We start from the raw sequence: 22,793 nt of genomic DNA, 5'->3' as shown, positions 1-22,793 counted from the left end.
GATCTTGAGGTCCTTTCCAACCCTAACTATTCTATGCTTCTATGATTCTATATTCTAAATATCCATTAGACTATACATGTATGAGCTCAAATACCCACAGAGATATATAATTTTAGCTCCCTATGTTTAAAAATTATATAATCTTTATGGACTAACTTCAGGTTTGCCTTTTACTAATTTAAGTATGTTTGTTTAATTTTTAAAAGGCAATCACAGAATTATAGAATCATAGAATAGTTAGAGTTGGAAAGGACTTTACGATCATCCAGTTCCAACTCCCCTGCCATGGGCAGGGACACCTCACACTAAACCAGGTCACCCAAGGCTGTCCAACCTGGCCTTGAATACTGACAGAGATTGAGTATTCACAACTCGCTGGGCAACCCATTCCAGTGCCTCACCACCCTTACTGTAAAGAACTTCCTCCATATATCCAATCTAAACTTCCCCTGTTTAAGTTTTAACCTGTTGCCCTATCAAGAGTCCCTTGCATTATAATTGTCATAAAGCATATATCTGCCATGCCAAGAATGAAGTAGTGGCACTGTTTTGATAGCAGAGAAGCACATCTTCAATTTTTTCACTGTGAATTTTATGCTCAGAGTAGCAGTGTAACATGTTGGAATGTAGATGATGGGGTGGAAGAGGGGTGGTTTGGCAATTGTTTAAATAATAATAAAGCCCAGTTACTATTGTAAAACTGTCAGTGCTTCAAATTTATTTGTTAGCGTAGGAATTAAACAGTATTTCCAGGAGTTGTATTACTTGATAATGAAAGGTCACATACAGTTTGATATTGAATATGTGGCAGTAATGAAAGGCAAAATAGTTTTAGTATATGTATTTTTGTTATTATTTGGAACATGTTCCATACTCAACTCTACACTAACGTGGAACAATACATTGTAATTAGGAACCAAAAAATTAGTGTCTTTGGAACAGCAAAACCCTTCACTGGCTCAAAAATGCTTAAGATTTCCAATGAAACCAAAGGGATCTGAACAGTTACATGCTCTTGAAGATCCATTGATCATCATTAATGGTCTTGAAGACCATTAAGTGGCTGAACACTCAAGAAAGGCAACTGAGCTATAGCAAAAATGGACCATTCTAGGAGAGATGCCAGGGATCCTCAGCCTGCAGGTGGTTTGTTCAGATGGGCCCTGACAACTGGAAGCCCACTGCATTTAGTGTAGCATTAGTCCAGCCTTGCTGTCCTTGCTTGTGCGCATATTCCTGAATCTAACAAATAGTGTCAGTATCTTTTTTTTATTCATCTTGCATATACAAAGTTTTAAAGTTACCAGAATCAGCTTTGATGATGGGCTCACCAGTTGTTCTTACACATGCTGGCATGCTGACTAGATCAGTGCAAGATTAGTAATGTGTGAACTATTAGATCTACACGTAGCAGTTTTAAAAGATGGATATTCATATACATGAGGGCTTAATGGTAATAAATTTCAAGTCACATTGTAACTTGTGGAATTTGTGTAGATTGTCACCTTCCTTTTGAGTTGTGAGTACTGATTTTATTCATTAAGGCTTACAAAAGCTGTAGGAAAAACATATGATGCATTCTAGTGTAATTATTAAATTACGCTATAATTTCTTTAATGTGCATTTTTCTCATTCGGAAGTAAAGGCAGGAATCGTGATCGGTTCTTCCACAGTGGCCAGGGACTTCTGGAGAGGTCAAATGAGGACATTAGCGCAAGGACTGCGCCATCTCTTGGTGGAACCTGGGACGCCTAGGGAGAGTGTTCCGCGTTTTGGGTGTACGTGCACTTCTCTCGATAAGGATCGCTGTTGGTTGTCGAATGACTTGTATTAATATTATTCTTACCAGAAAAATATAATTATCGAACAGACAAAAATAGTTTTCAGTATGGCAAAAGTTGTAAGTTTGGGCAATTTTATGGCTGTCAGAAACTACTCATCTCACAGGGTCAGTACTGTGACGTAGGAATTCTCAGTAAATCACTGCCAGCTTCTCACTGACATCCTCCTGTGGCGTGAATCAGCATGTTACCTCGTGTAGTACGGGAGGGATGTGGAAATTGTTGACGTAGTACTGTTGTTTTAGAACAGCATCAGCTCAGTAAGGGTAGAGGTAGCAGTCGGTGCTACAAATACACGTTTGATAACCTCGAGCGCGGGTTCCTGACTTCTATCCATCACCACTTGACATTCCTGTACAACTAGGAGTGTGTTGTCCGCCCTTCGTTTTGGCAACAGGATTTATTGGGGACTCTTCAGAAATGTACCTTTATGACTGTACACAAGGCAGAGGCTGAGGTTTGGGGAGGAAGGTCCTTTAATATACCTTTGGTTCTCCGCTCTCTCCACTGGCCGAGTTAAGACCGCTGCCCCGTTTCTCTTTTGTTCGTAACTGTTCGTGCTCAGTTTCCCTTCCCGCTTGCAGCAAGGCGCGATCAAACGCCGCCTGCTCCCCACTCGGGCCGCGGCACTGCCAGGACACGGTCCCTACCCACCCGCCCCGTAGCACGGTCCCTTCCCGCGCTCCACGGCGCGGCCCCCACAGCCACTTACTTTAAGGCCCGGCGGGCGGGGCGGGGCCAGTCGGAGGGGCTCGCTGCCGCACCACCGAGCCCCATTGGCTGGCCGCGTCGACCCGCACACTGTTAATGTCTGTGTCTCAGTATCGGCCCGCCGCGCATCGCGCATGCGTGGCGGACGCTCGTCCAGCCGGCGGGGCCGCGGCCGGGGCTGCCGTGGGCTCCGTGTGGTGCGAGGGAGGGGAGGAGGCGGGACAGCGGCAGACAGCGGGAGCAGCGAGGCGGAGGATGTCCGCCGCCCGCCCGCCGCTTCTCTGCGCGCCCGCCGTCATCTCCACGTCTTCATGAATTAGTGCTGCGAGGCAGGGGCTGGGGACAGGAGCGAAAACCCCAGCGGAACCGGCGCCCCAGGCATGGCGGGTTCGGTGAGTGCTGTGGAACCGCCGCATTGGCCCCATCCTCGCGCTGCCCGGCGCCCCCGGGAAGGGGCTGGCGTGACGTGGAATTTCTCCTTGTACGCGGCTTTTCTTGCCTCCCACTGCCTGTCCGCCGCTCCTGGCAGCGGTGCGAAGCAAGAACGCCCCTGGGGAAAGGCGGAGGTGTCCCCTTAGCGATGTTCCTGCCGCCTCACCGGGGGAACAGAGCGCGGGAGCGCCGGGAGGGGGTTCGGCGCGTCTCTGGCAGTGGTCCCTGGCTGCCCGCGCCCTCAGGACAGTACCGCGGCCGCGCCTCCCCGAGTCCTCCCGGTGGCAGGGAGAGCTCTTCGTGTCCTCGCCTGTGGGGCCGGTTTTCAGTTGCGGGGCTGCGGTCGTCCCTTTCTAGTTTTGTGCTTGGTGCCGGGTATATGGTACCGTTTTGTCCATGTGTTCCGTTCTCCGCCTGAGGTGGGGCCGGTTCTCTGTCGGTCATCCGCTCAGCCTCGCTTCCTCAGGCGCTCACCGGCAGCTCCCCGCCTTTCCCCCCACAGTGCGCAGTTCAGGTAAAGCTGGAGCTGGGGCACCGAGCCCAGGTCAGGAAGAAACCCACCGTGGAAGGCTTCACCCACGACTGGATGGTGTTTGTCAGAGGACCCGAACACAGCAACATTCAGCACTTCGTGGAAAAAGTGATCTTCCACCTGCACGAGAGTTTTCCCCGACCGAAAAGAGGTAGGTAGGGCCGCCCGCGGGCCCCCCTCCCAGGACCCTCTTTCTGCGCCTGCCGCAGGCAGTGGGGTCTCTGCCACCCCAGCGCTGCCTACACGCCTCGGAGCGGCCGCAGCTGGCGGATCTTTAGCGGTCTCTTTTCGGAGAACAAAAGCGCCTGTCTGTGCGGTGGTGGGTTCCCGGTGGCCCTTCTACTGCCTGCCCTAGGGCTGCCTGGGCTCTCAAGGAGCCCTTTCAGCCCTTCTCCAGCACTTGGTGCCGCGGGGTTCTCCAGTCGTGGCAGCCGGCCGTCCCGGCTCCAGGGCCGGCCGTGGGTCTGAGTCCCACTCTTCCCTATCTTTCACTTGTGGGTGGCACGGGGCAGGCTTCTGTCTCGGGGTAGGTCTGCGCAGGAGGTTTTTTCCCACATGTTGCTCTCTCCCAGTGTACCAAACGTCTGACCAGATAGATGCCTGGAAATATGTTCCTTCTCCGATTTTGAGTTTGGAGTCACACAACCGTTTTCTTTCTGCTTGGGTCTCTAGTTCATTGTCAGGGATTCACTCTTTCCTAAGTACATGAAAATGTCTCGAAAGGTGTGGTGCATGTGTACCCACATAAGTTGGGCTGTGAGAGGTACAAGAAACCTATTGTTTTCATACTTTATTCCCTTACTGCCCTGATTACTGTAGTTGGATTAGTAGAAGTAACAGTACAAATTAAAGAAGTGAGCAGGTTGATTTATCTGTGCAGACACAATGGTTAGTAGTTGGACTTTATTTGATATGTCTTCTTGATTGGCATCTAGAACTCCTGCAGTTCCTTAGAACATCATCATAAATCTCATCTACTTGGAGCCGGGTGTGGAAAAAATTAATGGTCATAGAGCAAAAGATGGTGTTTTTCAGTGTTGAGATTATGAAGTTTGCTCTTTTTTTCTGGTGAGGTAAAAAGTTGTATTTTGATTGTTTCTCAGAAACAGTTGAAGATACCAAGCTGTGACTTTTTGCATCAATTGTTGTGTTTGTTCTTGAATATTTTCCTTCCCTTAAGCAATGGAGTGTAAGAATTGAAGTTTTTTAACTGCTGAGGTTATCTTCATAAGTACAAGCTGTTAATTCCCTTCTATTATTATAGAGTCAAATTTTTAAATCTAGTGTAAACAAACACAGTAATGCACAATTTTTAGTGCATTGTAGGTAATGCTGAAGTATCTCTGAGAAATTGCCCAGATTACACTGTGGAATTTTCCGCCTGTTTATTTAAATTTCTTGTATGGAAATACATGACTTTTAAGTCAAATCTGAGTAGTTTCATAGAGAAACACCTGAGAACAACTCTGAGTAATCTAAATAGGTGAGACAGCATTGTCTGTATCCAGTGAAGTAGATGATGCATTGAAGTCAGTGGCAGAAAAATATTTTTTTTAAGCTCTGTTAGCATAGGGGCAGTTTGATGTGCTTTGCTTTTATTATCCACGCTTTTATTTATTAATTTATTTAGTTGCTGTCTGCCCTCAGGGAACATGACTCTGCAGCCCAGACTTGGGGTTGGTTGCTAGGTGTGATGTGGAGCTTGCTAATAAGAATGTATTTTAGGAGTTTTTTAAGTGAAAGATGCATGGTTTGCTTTGTGTCTGCAGCTGCTGAGTTTAGTTATGCAGTCACTTAAGCCATTGTTTTAAAGTGTTAGGTTTTTTTGTTTTTTACTTTTTTTTTTTTTTGGTGGGGGTGGGTGGGTATTTGTATGCGTCGGTTTTATGATGTGGCAATTGCTGGGAAAGATGCCAGCTTATATAGCCTGGGAGGGGACTTGTCATACTGTGGTGGTTGCACATGACTTGGATTGTAGGACACCGCAGCCGCTCCCATCCAGCACAGTGTAAGCCCAGATGGTGAGCACTGCATTCACTTCTGGGTTCTGCTTAGCCTCCTCAAGCTACAGCAATGAGTGAAAAATGAAGGCTGAAGAAGTTTTGATGCCCATGAAATCACAGTAGGAAAGATTAGCACTGTGCTGCTGAGAGCAGTCAGTGTATAAATTCCCTAGCATGTTTTCTTCTTTTTACAGGTCTTTTAAAGAGGTGGTGATGCGTACCTTGCAAGTGAGAATGTTTTGTTTGTCTTTCTCATCTACAAGTACAGTTAAAAGTTTTGACAAAAGTACTGTAGATTATTTTGGCTCTGTAAATCAGTGCTGTTAGCTTGAATTGACCTTAGATGGCCTTCAGGGAGGTGGTATCTTAAGTGTCACATAATCAATAATATACTATGCTTGTAGCATAGTCAAACTACCTGTTTTCCATCACTTCCTCTGAAGTTTCGTACTTCATTATTTTAGTATAACATAATTTACCACTTGGTGATACTTAGTAAGTTCTCAAACTACTCCTGAAACCATGGGTTTAGCAATGGGTTTACCGAGCTGTAGTAGGTGTACAGTATTAATCTAAAGCAAGTACTAGTATACTCATTAGCCATAATCTCAGTTTTCTGCTGAATGATCTTTTTCTCTTTGGATTCATGCAGTGAATGGCTGCTTTAACGTACATGCTTGCTAGGAGTTCTTATTCATTAAGTCTGTAGAGCTCACTGTTCAGTTTGAAAATAATAAATAGCCTATAATAGGTGTTAGCTAGCTCATAATTTTCTTCTGTTGCTAGATCACTTTTTATTGGGGGCATCGTCATTTGAAACATCAATGGGGGCAAGGGGGATGAAGTATATTCAGTGCATTTGCTTTGCATGTTTATCAGAATAGCTGGAAAAACTGGCTACCATGCTGGCTTTACCTGCTCTGACTACCGTAGGGATTTTGGAAATACTAGAGGTCAGTGTTGAGTTTGAAAAGGTGTTGTCAACTATTTGTTCTTCTTACAGTTGCTGCAGAGCAAACAAGGTCCTGTACCCCAAATCTGCATCAGTTTTAAGGTGGAAGCATAGCTAGGAATAGTGTTCAGTTGTTGGAATGCAGGGCAGGTTGGTTTGTGTGTGTAGGTAGGACGGGAAGGTAATGATGATTAACAGGAACAAATAGTTTCCTCCATCTTTCATTGTGTCTCACCTTAAAATCTTAAGCTTGGCAGTGGTTTTATTGTTTGCTAATTGCCTTATGGTATTTGACTGCTTCAGGTTATCCTTGCATGGTAGAGCATACTGGCAGTCATAGTGACTGGCTCCCCATCATTCCTCCCATTTAATGGCCTGCTCCTGCCATCTGTCTTAACAAGTGGTTTCATGGTAGGTGGCTACAGGACTGCTTTTCACGTTGAAAAAAGACTCATTTCCAGACTAAGTTTTCAGTATTCAAGACAAATGCTCTCTAAAATCATCATGCAATCACAAATACTGCTGTTCTCATGTCTGTTTTGTGATGCTGATGTAAATTGATTAAGGGAAGACATGGAAACTTTCTAAGATTCTAGCTTTATTTCAAAGTTGCTTACCATTCACTATGTGAAGAAAGTAGTGCTGTGTGTAAAAGTGCAGTATTTTAAAACATGTCTGCATAACAAGGTTTGTCACCAGGCTAGGGTTAGTTTTGATCCGCTATGATACTGCCTCTAAAAGGAGAGCTGTTGCTCTTGGCTGATAGTCTCTTATTTCTTTGAATGATAAGCCATGTAGAAATACTTTGTAAAAATACAATCATTCGTTGAATTATAAGCCATGTAGAAATACTTTCTTCCTCTTCTTAATGAATGCTTGAGCTCTGCAACAGCAGTCTGTTTCTCTTACAGTATTTCATGTGGATGAAGAAACACATCTCCTGTGTTTTAATGACTCATTATAAAATACATGTAAAAAACTACTTTGGAATTAGTGTGGCTTGAATGATGAAATTTGTGTTAATTGGTGCGTTTTGTCTACAAGGGTTTTCTCATAAAAAAGGGGGTGGGCTAATATTTCTGTGGTAATATCTTAGTATGAAATGGTGTTTTGGACACCTGAATGCTGTAAAAAGTAGCAGGTGTAGCTTTGCAGAGCTGAAGGAAACAGTGCTTATTACAGCTTGTAGTTCAGGAAGTTTTACAATGGTATGGCAAAACAATGGAAGTGAAGCTCCTTGTTCTGCTATAGGATGGACTGATGTGTAGCAGTCTTCTAGAAAGTCCACATTTCCTATAATGTTTGTTTTCATTAAAGCTGTACCTTACTGCAGAATGAGACTTTAGTGGACCATAATATTTTGAAATAGATTTAGCTGCTGTAAAAGGTGTTAATGATATCTTCTTAGTAAATGCATTCTCTTTCCATATGAAAGCTTTTCCAGTTCTGTTTCCACAATTAAGCTAGGTCATTTTTCTGAATAGTCTTTGTTGAAAAGTCAAAAAAAAATCACCTCTTCTGAATCTGTTGTGTTGTAGAAGACAGTAAGTAGCAAGAAATTTTAAAAGATGCAATCCGTATTATCATTGGCATTATTTGTATTGTTTGTTTTGTTAAGATATCTGTCCCCCAGGGCACATTACTTTGGCCCACAGCAAAATAAGAATCTTTTGACATGGTAAGCATGGCATGAAGATCGGTGATGTGGAGTATACCTGTGGGTCCTGGTGCGTGGTGACACATGCTGTGTAAGTTCTGTTTCTTCCACCCTTGGTGCACAGCCATGCAGTTGCAGAGTGGAAGTTGCATTAAGAGCATCTTTCAGTTTGCTTGTAAGCTCTTCCTGGGAAAGCATACTTGTGTAGATAAACCTCAGTATAGGACACAATTTTATTTACGGTGGGGAAACTTCTTTTTGATTAAAAAAAATAAACTTAGTGGCTTTCTTGTGCTTTATACATGATCTTGAAATAAAAGCCAATCAGATGCTGCTGCTTGCATTTGGATTAATTGTACAAAAATGAACTAAGTTAACTGCATTAGTTGCTCAATTTGTGAAGAACAGATCAATGCAGTTTCAAGATGTAGATAGACTCTGCCATGGAGATGTATTGCCTCACTACATTAAAGGAATAAAATTTAGACAAATTTTTTTTACAGTGACAGCTTAATCCTCTTGTGAAAGCGTATCTCATGCTATATTTTAAAACAGTCTGTAGTCATTTATGTTTTGGCTGTACAAATGCTTCATGAGCCTCCCTGAAAGTATTGATATTATGCTGGCCAAGAAAATCAATGAAATGTCTTATCATGAGCTTTGATTAGGAACAATGATGCAGGTTTTCCTTTTTTTTTCTTTTTTTTTTTTTTAGTGTATAATTTGCTTTTCAGATGTGTCACTGAATTGGGAGGCATGTTAGTGGAAGGGAAAGGAGAACCTTAATCTTTCTTTCCTTTCCTAGCCGCATTTTGCTAATATGTTGTCCACAAGTCAAATGCTCTTCTTTTAGTAGCTGTCATGTTGTCTTGTCAAATTTAGGGAAATGGCCAAAAAATATCTTTTTTACTGCTATTGCCCCCCCCCCCCCTTGTTTTTTTTTAATCCATTTAAAGTCAATGAGTGACTTACATCTCTATTAGCTTTAGTAAATGGAATGGTGTGAGGATACTGACCTGCAAGTGGATTCTTAGCACATGGCTTGGATCGGGCAGGTCAAGATCACAAAGTAGATAGTTAGTTTGCTGCTGGATATTTAACTACACTTGTAAGAATTTAAGTGGAGTGTAGGTCTGTTTCATTTGTTGTGTTTTTTTCCTTTTTTTATTTTATTTTAACTTTTGCCTAAGCCTATCCCTCTAGGTATGTTAGGCATGTGAGAATTTCTTTTATGATCAGCTTTACTGGTACAGGTTTGATCTGCACCTTTTAGGACAGGTGTTACTATTTTAATTACAAAATGGTTGTGTTATTTGGCATGGATTTACTCATCACTGGATTTCAGCTGTGTCCAAATGAAACTTGATGTCTAGTAAAGGACTTTGTTTAGCAAAAAACTTTTCAAACAAAAGCAAAGTTAATATAGCTTCTACTTTACTAGAAGGCTCAGTAACTTTAGAGTATGTGCATGTTTTCAAGTGCACTTCAATTTTGCATAATGGAAATGCTAAGGGCATTTCACAGTTTTCTTTTTCAAAGAGAGTGAGAAGAGTTTGGATATAGGGAAGCTATCAAATTTCATCTTTACACGATGCCACCAGTAAATAATGCATGGTTTTGATGGTAAGGTGCTACCTGTACAGGAAAAGCTGTTTCTAATAAATACTTCTCCTCCCTGATACATCTTTAATAATTATCATGTTAAGTGTCAATCCTTATGCTTTGTTTAGAAGATACCAGTGTAGTAAGGAGATGATTCTTAGCTAGGGCAATATGCATTTGTTTCACGAGTATATGAATCTGATTACCACTTTCTATCAGAAGTGGTGTGCTGTCTGCACAGACTTCCATTGCCAAAAAGAAGTAAAAAGCAAACTGAAGTGTGACAATGGGTTCTTATGTTTTCTCAAGATAGGTAGTGACTGCCTTACAGCCCATAAGTACCTCATTGTGACAAGATGCTGTAAGGAGGCTGCTCCATCCTCCAGTGTCACAAGCTTACAGTTTTAAAAGCTTAACAACACTCTTTGTTGTATTTGTGGTTTGTGTTCAGCATGTGTTTTGTTTCATTCTCCTTCATGGTATGTCTAGTTTTGTCTAGATTTCTTTTTCTCCCAACGTGTTTCTGTGAGGGCAAAGGCTGATTTTTGTCAGAACTGCCAGTGAGTTCTGACTCTAATTTCTTAACTCTTGAAGGATGAATTTATCATGAAGTTTACTTGGAGTAGCATTGAATTGCTAATACAGTATTTTTAATTTTAAGAAGCTGTGGTTACATCTTTCTAAAGCTACAATATTAATAGTCTGTGATTGTAAATCAGTTTTAGATTACAGGAAATGAAATACGATTTCAGGGCTTTCATACATAAGATTTTTGAACAGCTGTAGAATAATGATCACTTGAAGTACAGAAAACCAGATTGTTGAGTGTAAGATCACCTCTATCTCATTAGTAAGATGAGGGGGAAGATACCTCAAAATGTTTAAATCAGTAGACAAGTGAACTTGTTAGCATTTGAGAAAATGAAGACAGATAGTTTGAGGTTTATTGTTGTTACTCTTACTTAGTGCTGTGCAGTTTTTCTCCTTAGAAAAAACAGATGAGTATGAAATCTTTAAACCACATATTACTACAGGGTAGACAATCTGAACTGCAGGTGTGGCTGTTGAGATTTTTCAGTGCTGTGTTAATAAGCTGTTAAATCTTGGAAATCTGGTTTGTTATTTTTGTGGTGCTGTTCAAGGTGTGATGGCTGTTATTTTAACAGTGCTATGCAGTATGATTAAGGTGTTTTTTTGTTTTGTGTTTTTTAAAATTCAGGTTTTGAGGAGAATTGTTGGAGAGTGCTGTTCTATCCTTGTTCTGATAGAATCTGTGGGAAAGATTGACAACTTGGTAGTTGCAACATGTAAAGCCTGTTGTTGATAAGGACTGTGATAGTGGGGAAAGTAGAGATTAGTTTATAATTGTTTGATCCAGAAATTTTGCTCATGTGCAATCATTCTGTTTCTTCCCGTCCTGGTAGTGTTTGATAGGTATAAATGAAAAGAAAGGGAAGAGTAAAAATCTAGCACTTCCATATGTTTGCTTGAAAATTAAGGTTCTTCATCTTGTCACAAAACATGGCTTCTAATTGAAAATGTTGATCCTGTGTGACTTTTAGCTTTTTTCTGTGCTTTCTAGTGCATAGACGGAAAGAAGAACAGATGGGTATTTAAATTATTTGTATGCTTATTTAAATCTGTGTGGGAATCCACTTTAAAATTAAATGTATTATGTTACCGGCTATTAAAAAATATAGCCAAGGTACTGATTTTTGTAATGCAGAAAATAATGTAAAAAACCTGTATACTGCTGAGTACAGGTGAAACTTGGCTCGTACCTGTTAAAAATTGTTAACTTCTTTCTGGATTGTCACTTATTTAAATGATATTAGTAGATGAGACTCTGCTACTACCATGCAGATTCAGTTATCAGGGGTTTCTCATCAGTATCCTTATTATGATGTTCCCAAGTAGCGTGCCAGTGCTTAACTCTGTCCAGTGCTTGCCAGCTATAGGCTTTGTCATGCTCTTAGTCCTAGACCAAACTCCTGCACTGGCTCTGACTCTCTTGAGGACCTCAAGTTTGTTTCTTTTAGTTACCTGGACAGCCCCAGTGGTGCTAGATGAGTTTGTTTTTTGATAATATGTGGCATACTGGGAACAGAAATCTCAACAGCTGTAGCATGCTACTGTAGGACAGAAGTTTTCTTGAGGAGTTTTGATTGGTAAATACTAAATGGGTAAATAGCACTTGAATTCCTTTTGCGATCCAGTGCCAGGATCTGTAATTAACAGAAAAAAATATTTGCACATTTCACCTTACATAATTTAAATTCTGAATCAGTATTTTATTGAAGCATTTGGTAAAACCTTTAATAGAACGTCTGTTTTTTAAGTCATTACAACACTAACATCTTCCTTTAATGGAAGGCAGTAGAGAAGAGGATTGGGCTTGAAAATGTGTGCTGCCGAAACAAGGAGGTACACAGGTCTGGCATAGTATTCAAGGGCAGTTTTTAAAAATAGGATACTGCCTGATGACTTTTATGTGGAGTTTGTTTCTTAGGTTTTGTGGTGAAAATTTGGTTGTGGGTTTTGTTTTGTTCTTTTTTTTTCTTTCATTCCCAACCAGGGGGCACACCATATTTCTGGGTATGCATGGTGACTTGAAACAATTTAATATTCCTACGGGAAAAGACAAAACTGCATGAAAGAGTAAAGTGTATTGAAAAGTGAATGCTCATATTAGTGGGACAGAAACAGTCTCAAGTCTGTTTGCAAAAAAAAAAAAATCTTAATGAAAATGACTATTAGAATTATTCCAGAATATTTCTTTAATTATGAGCAAAAGTATAAAGCTGAAGAGCTTTCACTTTTAAAAGAACAGCATGCCCTTGCAATATTTTTTGAGCTGGTGTTGTGATGTTTTGCCTCTGTGAGAAGGTAAATTTCTAGTTGGGGAGTAAGCACAGACTTTTTTACTTTTAGTCACATGCAATGCCCAGCCTTCTTCAGCCAATATCCAGTTCATGTCTTTCATTAGGGGACCACCTAGAACCTGGAGGTACTGCTCAGGGCCAGGCGCCGCAGGGGGTGTGCACTTTCTTGATGTGGTCTGCAATTCTCCTGGGGTTTTGTTTTGATGACTGTTGGCTGACCACGCTGTGGGCTCTATAGCCCTATTTATGTGCACCGCAGGCAGTGCAAGAGCATCGGGCAACCTGTTCTCCAGTAACAGGGATGGTGGGGAGGCAGGTCTGTATCTACTGCCAGTGGATGACTTGTGTATGAGATTTTTGTTGGAGTACTTAGGAAATGGGGAGAAAGGCTTTGGAAGGGTTTTGGTGTGTCTGAGGACTGAATGCCAGAAGTATTTATGCAGATTGTTTTTTAAATTTAGTGGCTGACCAGGGGATGGAAGTACAGTTGTAATAGATCAGTTAATTGGCCTCACACAAAACAGAAAAAAACCCCACAAACTTCAGTCATCTAATAAATAATGAGCCATGGCAAGTTGTGAGACAGAATCTAATGATGAGAGGAATGTTTAAAATGCATGTACATCTATTTTGAGAAGGGGGGGGGAAAAGATGTGTTTTGTAAACATACTGTTTTGCTTAGCCTTTAATTTAAAATACAATCTTAAATTTGTATGTTACATGGGAGTTAGAAAATGTTATTCTTGTAAATTCCTAAAGTAATATGTGAGGGTCCCTTTCTGTTTTGATGCTGCTACTGTTCGGGTTATGCCACATAGAGCTGCTAAGGTCTGCTCTCATGTGTGATATAATCCTGTGCTATCAAGACTTTAAAGCTTTTTTACAGCCAAGTTGTTATTTCTTTACCTGGCTGTCACTAACATGCCTAAAGTGCCTTTTAAGTGCGTGGCTTATGCGTGTCTGTGAGTATTGTAAATGCTTCCATTTGTATCTAGCAAATACTCTAGAAAAATGTTCAACTATTTAAATTTGGTGAGACTTTTTTTTACCCCTTTCAATTCATTACAGTTAAGTTAATAGAAGCAGTTGCACATCCTTATTATCTAAAGAATAAGGATACTTTAGGAAGTTTGACTTCTCAGAGTGTAAACAATTTTTTTTTTTTAATTGGTCTTGGTGTGAGAACCAGTGCACTCCCTTGCTTAATACAGGGGCAACTGGAACACATAAATTTGTTCTATATTTTGTGGTCTTAGCCTCTTCTGTCTCTTCTGTGTAAGTATGGGGAGGTAGTAGCCTTTAACCAGTCTCTTTTAATTTACCGTTCTCTTTTACAAGGATGTTGGCTTTAATTATGCTTTAGTGCTATCCTGTCTATAATGCTTCGCTAGATACATACTTTTTTTCTTAATAAAGAAACTAGTTGGAGCTGACTATTAACAGCTGTTGTAAGGTATCTGGGTGTAAATTACAGTGAAGCAACTCCATACAAGTTCTTTGAGTGCCTGTGGCAGTCTTGTGCAAATACACCAAGACCACTCCTTGAATCTGAACCAAATAGGGTAGTCCAGCAACGGTAAAACGTTTTAGTTTGTTTCTGCAGGCAATGCAGTGCTGTCCTAGCACCGCTCTTCCCAGTGGGTGGCTGGAAACACTGAGATGTGAATTCCCCCGATGGTCTGTACCGCAGTAGTGGTGATGATGGAAAAGGCTCTCCAGCACAGCAGTGCCCTGAGGTAGAACCTGCTTCACTGCTGGGGTGAGTTGTAAGTAATTCCAGGGAAGTAGCAGTGACCTGTGGTCTGCAGGCTGGGCTCAGGTGGGCAGTTTGTGCTGTGAATCTGGTTACAGCACCTCTGTAGCTCAAACCTAATAGGAGTAAAGACCAAATTATTTTAACGGGAGGCTAAACTTCAGGAGCCACTGCAGATGAAGCCATGTATGTGCATTTGTGCGCACACAGAACTTGCAAATACTGAGTGCTACACAGACATGGAATGGTGTGTATCTGTGTGGATTTTGTAGTTGTCCAGCACTTTGAAGTGTGTTGTACCTGTGTTTGAATGCCAGTGCTTTAGAAAACTAAAATTATTCATTGGATGTTGCACTTAATCAAAGTTTGTGCCTAAAATTGTAGACATAAATTATTTTAGTATTTGGTTCGGGCTTTGTTGTTAAATGTTGAGTCATCTCACATGGAATTTTATTTTTCACTTACAAAATTCTTTCCAAACTAACTAAATGTCTTCATTATGTACAGGAAAATAAAAGTTAATATTTGACAAAAATAAGGTTGTCAAACAGTGGATGACTTTTAATTTTGGTATCCTTTATTGGCTGGAAACTAGAAACTGATTTCTGTGAAGCAGGTTTACATTAGATCGCTTCCTTGCATTTTGGATGTAATAAAGGCAGAGTTAAGCAGCCACTGTAGATGTTGCAGGTTTTGTAATGAAAATGTAGTTGGTTTAGTCTGTTAATGTTAGTCTGCAGGGTTATTTCCTTATGTTTCCGTCTTGATGCCTGACCTGCAGATGTACAGGAGCTGAAATACCAATAGACCACTTGTAGATTGACAGTGTGCAGTCAGCATTATCTATTTAAATAGTTTTTGTTTCTTTTTGTGTGAGTGTTTGAATAGCTTGAATCTGAAAGTTGCCAATTCGTGTGCCTAGGCAATAGAAAATTTTGCATTTTGGTTTTAGTTTCTTCATTTGTGGTCTGTCCTGGAGTCTAGATAATAGCAATTTCTTGATTGAAATCTAAACTAACCTCTGTTTCTTGTGCATTTTTAATGATGCATTTGATATGCAAGTATTAAGCTGTATAGCTAGCTTATTATCTGTAAATATGTCTGTACATATATCATAGTTTTGTAGGCATAACAAAATTTTTGTTAGCTTTGGAATCTGATGAAATGGTAAGATGAGTGTGTTTGCCTTGAGGCTTCAGTCACAGTCTAATAAACCTCAGAAAATATCTATAATATTCTTTATTGGGAAATAAAACCATTCAGTAAGAGAAAACTGTCATCTCTTTGTATGAAAAATGCTGAAACAAAGTAAGCATGGCTAAGACTGGCATGAAGTCAAGCACTGAAGATAAAGCCTTTTCCTTCTCTTCCTTCTGCTCTCCCCTGAGGGTTGTTGTTTTTTTTAAATCCATTTTATGCAGCCTCTTATACTGTACATTAATCTTATAAAACTGGTCTCTAAACCATTTCTGTGGTAGTATTCCCAAAGTCAATGTGGGGCCTAATGGTTTAGCTGCAAATTAGGGATACAGATTCCTTCCAGCCATGGCCAGGTGCGGGATTAAAAGGCATTTTGCCACAAAGGAAGAATAGTGGATTTCAGAAAATGATGCAAAATTCTAAATGATCATGAGAAGCATGTTTCTTCAAAAGTGCCACAAAAGAATAATCAGGAAAAGGTATGGATTAAAGCTTACTTTTCCTTTTCTGTTTATACTTTATTGACTATTTCCTTGCTAGAGATTACCAGGTTGTTGGCTATTTTTAAAAATGAGGAGTTAAAACAAAATTTGTGATTTTTTTTTCTTTTTTCTTCTTTTTTCTTTTTTTTTTATTTTTCTTTTCTGTTTTCTTTTTTCTTTTTTTTCCTTTCTTTTTTCTTTTTTTTTTTGTTTGTTGTTGGCTGATGCTCACTTAAATGCAGTACCTTAGAGCCTGTGAGGCTTTCTACCACATACCAGCAGCACTGAAAATACGCAAAGAGTTTAAAGGTGTTTTGGATTCTTTTGTGTATCTTTCAACTAATTTGTATCATACTACTCTGATAATGTTTTTGTTGGCCAACATGGAAGTTTCTCTCCTGCAAAGAAAGGTAGTCAAGAATCTTCAATTTATTCAGTTTCATGTCTCTTAAATTCTGTGTCACTTGAGAGGTAAAAGCATTGCTTGTGCTATTTAAAGGACTTACAGTATTTTCCCCTGTGCCTCTCTCGGAGGTGTTTCATGGCTGAGCAAGAACTAGCTCCCCCTGCTTATATGAGGGGAGGACCCTTTTCTAATGTAAATAACAACACAAAGATAAAATACAGCTATATAGATCCTCAGGTACTTGTGACAGTTAACTTCAATGTATTTGTAATTTGTTCCTGGCAATATTGGTACCTGAAAGGCAAAGATAGTATCTTTGCTTCCTCTTCAAGCTCAGTCAGTTTAGCCATTTGCCTTTACTATTTATGATTTCTGATTCCTGTCTTTGCCATCTGCACAAAAATGGGTGGGAGGTGAATGCTTAAGCAGGAAAATGTGCTTCCCAACTAGCAGTAAGTGCTGGGGAATTGGAGGCAGGTGTAGTATGCTCCCTGTACTGCTTTTTCAAATTCTATTTCTACCTTCTCTTAAGCCATGTTGATTTAAACTATTGTTGTATCTTACCTAATTGTGTTTGCTCTGAGTCACTTTCAAACATAACCATCCTAGTGCTAAGATTTTTTTGTGTGTTCATGTTTGAACATGTGGGAATTGAAATGCGTCATTTTCCCTCTGTCTTCTCTCTGTCTGGATTTTTTGCATTGCCCTAAGATGGCTTTGAAGCACTATGGGCAAGCTGGAATATCAAAGGGCTACAGGAATTCAGCCATAATTGTTTTATAGCTTGCCAGAAATCAGACCTATTTGTATAGGTAACATGAAAAATAGCTGTGATTTGACAATTTGGTGCCATTTATATCCACCATAAAAATAATAAAAAAGTTAAAGGGGTATTTTGGAAGCAGGAACTGAGCTGTAAATGCAAATTGCTTCTCCATTTTCTCAAAGGAACAAAAAGGAAACAGGGTTTAGGAAGCTTTGTATTGAAGTTAACAAGGACCCTGTCCACTTTAAGGATATCTAATGTTGTACTTGCACTGTGAAACTGCACATTTGTTTGTTCCTTTAGTACAAGATCACATTGTCCAAATCATACATGTTAGAAAAGACCTAAATATTAATAACAAGAAGGAAAATTCATGCTAACTTCTGCAGCAGCATAAGTAGTCCAAGTAACCTCAATTCTGGAAAATTGAAAATAGTTAATTTTTCTGTTGTGAGCACAAGCATGATGCCCTTGCTGTCTTCTGCAAGTCTTCCTTCCCATTACTTGTCCAGGTACCATTTGTGACTGAACAGTTCTGTGTGCAGACCTGCAACTCTAGTAGGATACTTTGTCAGTTGCTTGGAGAAGCCATCTTGGAAATGTGTTGGCAATCTCTATTTGAAGACTAGGGATTAGGAAGCACTGGATCCCCTGATGTTCTGTTGCTTTCCAATATGTTAATAAGCATATGGTGACAGTAATTTACTGCATTTGCCTTGCTTTTTCACTTGGCTGTACCAAGTACTTTGAACAGGTGAGTATATTTGTGGGGCTATCCCAGTGTCCTGTGCAGGGTAGTGCTGTAGGGAAGATGTGTTCTCAGAGGCACATTCAGTGGCTTGTGGTAATAGCAAGTGCTGTTAGACCATTTTTTATTACAAAAAAAGTAGCATTTGAAGAGATACGTATTCGGCATTGTCACAATTATCAAGTAGGAGAACCCATCACCATGTCTTGTTATGTGTCTGAAGAGATGTGGAGTTGCAGGTCATTTGGGAAAGTGACAAAACCAGTTGTTAACTGGTGAGAATTCCAGTACAAGTACAGGAGTGTCATGGCATTAGTATTGCTCAGTGAGGTCTCTTGAGGGTGGTTAGCATTTAGCTGGCAATAGCCTCTACTCTGTACATTAAGCAGAGCATATTATATTGAAGGTGCTGAAAGCAAGAAGTATTCCAACTTAAAAATGTAAACCTGAAGCCCAGAAAAATGAGTGATTCAGTATGCCATGCTGTGCATATGTCCTGGGTTCAGCAGAGGTTAGAACTGCAGAGGTTAGCAGTTTTGTTACAGCAGTCTTCCTCTTGTTGATATAGGTGAGCCTCCTGACACCCAAGCTATTTTCATTGATCAGTCCACATCTGATTTCTTTGTTCCTGATCTCTTTGTGGTTGTTGAAAGTGCTAATGTCTGTCTGTATGCTAATATTGTTTAACAAGCAGCACTGGAGTTTCAGTTCTTGGGTTTGTGACTGAGCTGCCTATGTCCTTGATGGGATGGGATTACTCAACAGTAGCTGATGAGAGTTTGAATTCTGTGAACTCTGTATGGCACTGAATGTTTATCCCATTTCCTTTTTGAAAAGTTTTGCCAGAAATTAAAACCATACAGTTGATCTAAGATGAATGCCAAATAGCTCATGACTTCTATGCAATGAGATGTGAGCAATTGCAAAACTTACTGCAGAGTTTGGTTTGTAATGTGATTGCTGTTCAAGCTGTGTCTTCAGAGGTTTAGCACTTCAAGTGACTTGGGTACAACTTGGAATGTGATTGGTTAAGCATTGTATATCTTAAGATGTTTTTGTTTCTCATCTCATTTATATTCTAAATTGCTAAGAAGTCTTTCAGTTGTGGAGCAGTGACAAAGTGGAGACTTCGGACAAGAGACTTGTGGCATACTAAAGTCAACTGGCATATGAACAGGGACTCTGCAGCTGTCTGCTCTAACAGCACAGCTATAGCCATTTGACTTTGAACAAGTTTCTGCCAATAAATATGTTTGGTATCTTATTTGGGTCATGAAATAGAATTTATTTAAAAGGTGATGAAGTTCATTGCAATTTGTGGGCATCTCCGACTTGTAGCAAGTCCATTGGAGAAGAGGAGGTGCATCTGTTGAGTGTTTTCTGCTGTATGTGCTTGCATGATCTCATGTGGTTTCTTTCTCTTTCCGCTTTGTGTGGAGGGTGGCCAAGGAACTCTACACAGCATGTGGTAGGTGAAGTGCCTTTGTGAGTTTTCCGTTCCATAGTCTCCCTGTTCTCAGCTTCTAAAACAGCAATAATGTGGCATTTCTTTTTTTCTTGGTATATGTGCACTTGTTGAAGCATGAGAGGAGTTCACTTTCCATTTGCTAGTATGTGTTATCCAGTTGTGCACAAGCAGTACAGTTCTCAGGGAAGAATCTGAAGTGCATCTGTTCCTACTGGAGCTCTAAGAGTGCCTGAGAAGCTTTAAATGGTAATAGATCCTTACAAGAGGTATTATTTGTACCATTCCTTTTACCATGCTGCTGCTGTGTCATTATTTCCTGTGTAAAGTTTATAGAAAAAGGAACATTATCCCTTTAAAACATCTATAAAACAAGATGTCTAGCTGTAGAAAGTGGATTTGCAGCTTGTGAGCTTGTCTACCAAGCTGAGTTCTCCCTGTATGGCTAATCTTGCTGTGCCTTAATTATGGCTAAAGTTAAACATAATTAGTTGCTCACCACCTCACGTAATTTGTTCTCCTCTTCCTTTTTCTGAAGGACCGCTGCCCCATTTGCTATTTTTACTCTTGGAGCTCTGAAAACATTTGGATTCATACAGAAAACAAACAACTTACTAGAGTGCGGTTACATGGTATGTCTTCATAGATCTGGGTGCAGCCTGCTGCCAAAAAAGGCGACTCATCTCTTATTTGCATACTGCTGCAGTTTTCCATGTGATATTGGTGTGAGCTGGGCCAGCACACTGATTCAGCAGAAGACAACTTCCAAGCCTCTCTTACCTATTTGGACTCTCAACTCTGAAAAGTTAGTTTTCTGTTGGATCCCTGGGCTGAACTGACTCACTTTAGAGCTACCATGTCATCCAGTTTGTCATGGTTTAAACCAAGTCCCCCAACTCCTGGAGAGTTAGGAAGGAAAATCCAAAGAATGTAGCCCCCACGGATTGAGATAAGAATGGTTTAATTGCTAAGGCATAACATAAATCACCACTGCCATTACTACTACAAATAATAATGATACAGCAAACAGCAAGTGAAAAGAATACAACACCCACCAGCCACCGACCCATAACTCACTCCACCCTGCCCGGCCGAGCACCGCGTGCTCCCTCCTCCATTTTCCTCCAGAGCTCCACCCCTCCAGCTCTCTCTCCCAGTTGCATCCTGGGCATCACATGCTATGGTATGGAATACCTCATTGGCTAGCCTGGGTCAGGTGTCCTGTCTCTCCTTCCTCCCAGACTCCCCTCCTCACCGGCAGAGCATGTGCTCAGAAAAAGCCCCGAACAAAAACACCCCCAAAACATGCCCGCCACCAAGCAACTGCTCCCAGCCCAGAAGTCAAAAACACAGCACTGCACCAGCCACAAGGAGAAAAAATGACTGCTACTGCTCAACCCATGACACAGTTGAAGTAGGAGAGTTGGCAGTGCATGTCAAAGAGTGGAAGGAAAAGTAAGACTTTCAGTGGCAGCTTGTAGTCACATAAGATGAGATACTGTGTTAAGACAAAACACATCCTTAAGAGTTCTTGAATACTTAAGTATTGCTTTGACACTGCGGTTAATATATTATGGTCTTGTCTTTGACACTTGTGCCTTTGGACAAGAACCTTTAACTCAGTATTGAACTGTACTCTTGGTAAATTTCACTTATTTGTAAGTGCTGTGGACTTTGCAGCATATTTGGGAGGTAAAGGGCACTGCAGTAATATTTTTTAAGGTCCAATGGAAATTGCAGAGCTGGAGGATAAGTTGTGTTGTGTCTGATAGAAGGAACCAACTGAGCAGCATGCAAATCTTTAATAAGAAAAGGCTATAATAGAATGCTTTGCTTTTCACTCTAAAAGGAAAAAAATAGTATTTTTTAAAACTTTTTTATCCTCCAGTAATACATCTTGTTTGTCTTTTATCTCTGAAGTTCATGCAGTTCTGAAGGCCAGTGAATTCCATCTTGGGGGTTTGTTTGGTTTTTTGAATGCTTGGAAGGTTACCCATATGCAAGGCATGCAGTGGTAGTCCAGAAAACTGTCCAACTAAGAGAGGGGTTTAAAGAGGAACTATCTGAATAAGCTGAGCTTACTCCTTCATATATATGTATGCGTTATCTGTGCAACTCTGTTCTGACTTGTTATAGTCTGAGTACATCCTTGAATTTTGGGGTTTTGTTTTGTTTTTTTTTTTTATGATAGCATTTGAGCTATCTAATTGTTTTCTTGACTGGTGATCTTGAAAACCCAAATAAATTAATCAGACCACTGTTTGGGTTTGATATTTTCAGGGAAAAGGGGAAAGGACCTGATAACCTTGTCTTCTACAGTATTTAACCAAAATGAGAAAGTCTTTTTAACTTGTGTTTCCAGAGGTAAAACTCTCTGATGGCAGAGGTGGATTACTGCAGGGAGACTTGAAGATATGCTGCTTACTTTGATACACTGTTCTAAGACCTTCTGCTTGGGACAGTGGCAGTCATAACAGTATTCACCAGCTGAATGGCTTAGTAGTCATAGAAAGTGTTCTTCTTGCACAGCACCAAGAATTCTCTTTGCTGCAGGCCTGTAGGTTTTTACCTAAAATAACAGGGTTTTACTGTGTTTTGGTTGAAGGTGGACATGTAATTAAAATGTGACAGCTCTACTGATTTGGTATGTCTGTGATTGTATCTAACTGAATGCAAACTATAAAATTTTTCTTTAGATGTTGGTCTCTAAGAGTAAACAGAAGAGGTCAGCACTGACTCAGGCTACTTCTCATGGTCTTGACAGTTGTGTACCAAAACTGTAGACCTTCTGCAGAGGAACTGATCCATACAGAACTAACTTTTAATTTTCCTACAGAAATTTATAACTTGGAAACAGTCCTGACTTCATAAAAGCAGTACAAACTTCATCATATCTTATAGTGAGTATTTTTATTGACAACTTAGCACTTTGACTCATAGAACAGGTCTGAGTTTGGTGGAAATCTGAAGTTGAGAGTTCGTAATTGCTGTCAGATCTTAAAAATAAAGAATTGCTTGCTTGCTCCTTCTGCAGAAGAGTATCTTCCAGATCCAAGCAAGTAAAACAAAATTTTTTGGTCTTTAATCTGGAGGACATAAAGGTGTAGTGCTTCCAGTGCTGCTCTAATGACCCAAGGAGTGGCACTGTCAGGAATCCCGGAGTGTTTTTCAGGTTGCTGGCAATGGTAGTACTTGGATGGACTAGAGTACTACAGGCACTGTTCCTTCATGTAAACCTGAGAACTTGTGCTTCTGCCAAATTGCAGAGCAGCAACTGTTTACTACACTTGCTTCTGTGTTTACCAGTCCACAGTCCTTTGCCATGTTTCATGCCTGTCTCAAAATGCATGATTTGATGCTC

At 40.4% G+C, this 22,793-nt stretch overlaps 1 protein-coding gene across 1 annotated transcript in view; it reads left to right on the top strand.

Moving 5' to 3' along the window:
• Positions 1-2,854: 2,854 nt before the first annotated feature.
• Positions 2,855-22,793, top strand: part of MLLT3 (MLLT3 super elongation complex subunit) — a 126,888-nt gene continuing 106,949 nt past the window's right edge. Inside the window, exons 1-2 of the mRNA XM_013130556.3 lie at positions 2,855-2,944; positions 3,487-3,667. Of these exons, the coding sequence (XP_012986010.2) occupies positions 2,933-2,944; positions 3,487-3,667 (193 nt within the window). The 5' untranslated portion in view covers positions 2,855-2,932. The remainder of the gene's footprint in view (positions 2,945-3,486; positions 3,668-22,793) is intronic.

The sequence above is a fragment of the Melopsittacus undulatus genome, chromosome Z (genome assembly GCF_012275295.1).
Source record: "Melopsittacus undulatus isolate bMelUnd1 chromosome Z, bMelUnd1.mat.Z, whole genome shotgun sequence".
Lineage (NCBI taxonomy): Eukaryota > Metazoa > Chordata > Aves > Psittaciformes > Psittaculidae > Melopsittacus > Melopsittacus undulatus.
This window is presented reverse-complemented; position numbering and strand designations above follow the sequence as displayed.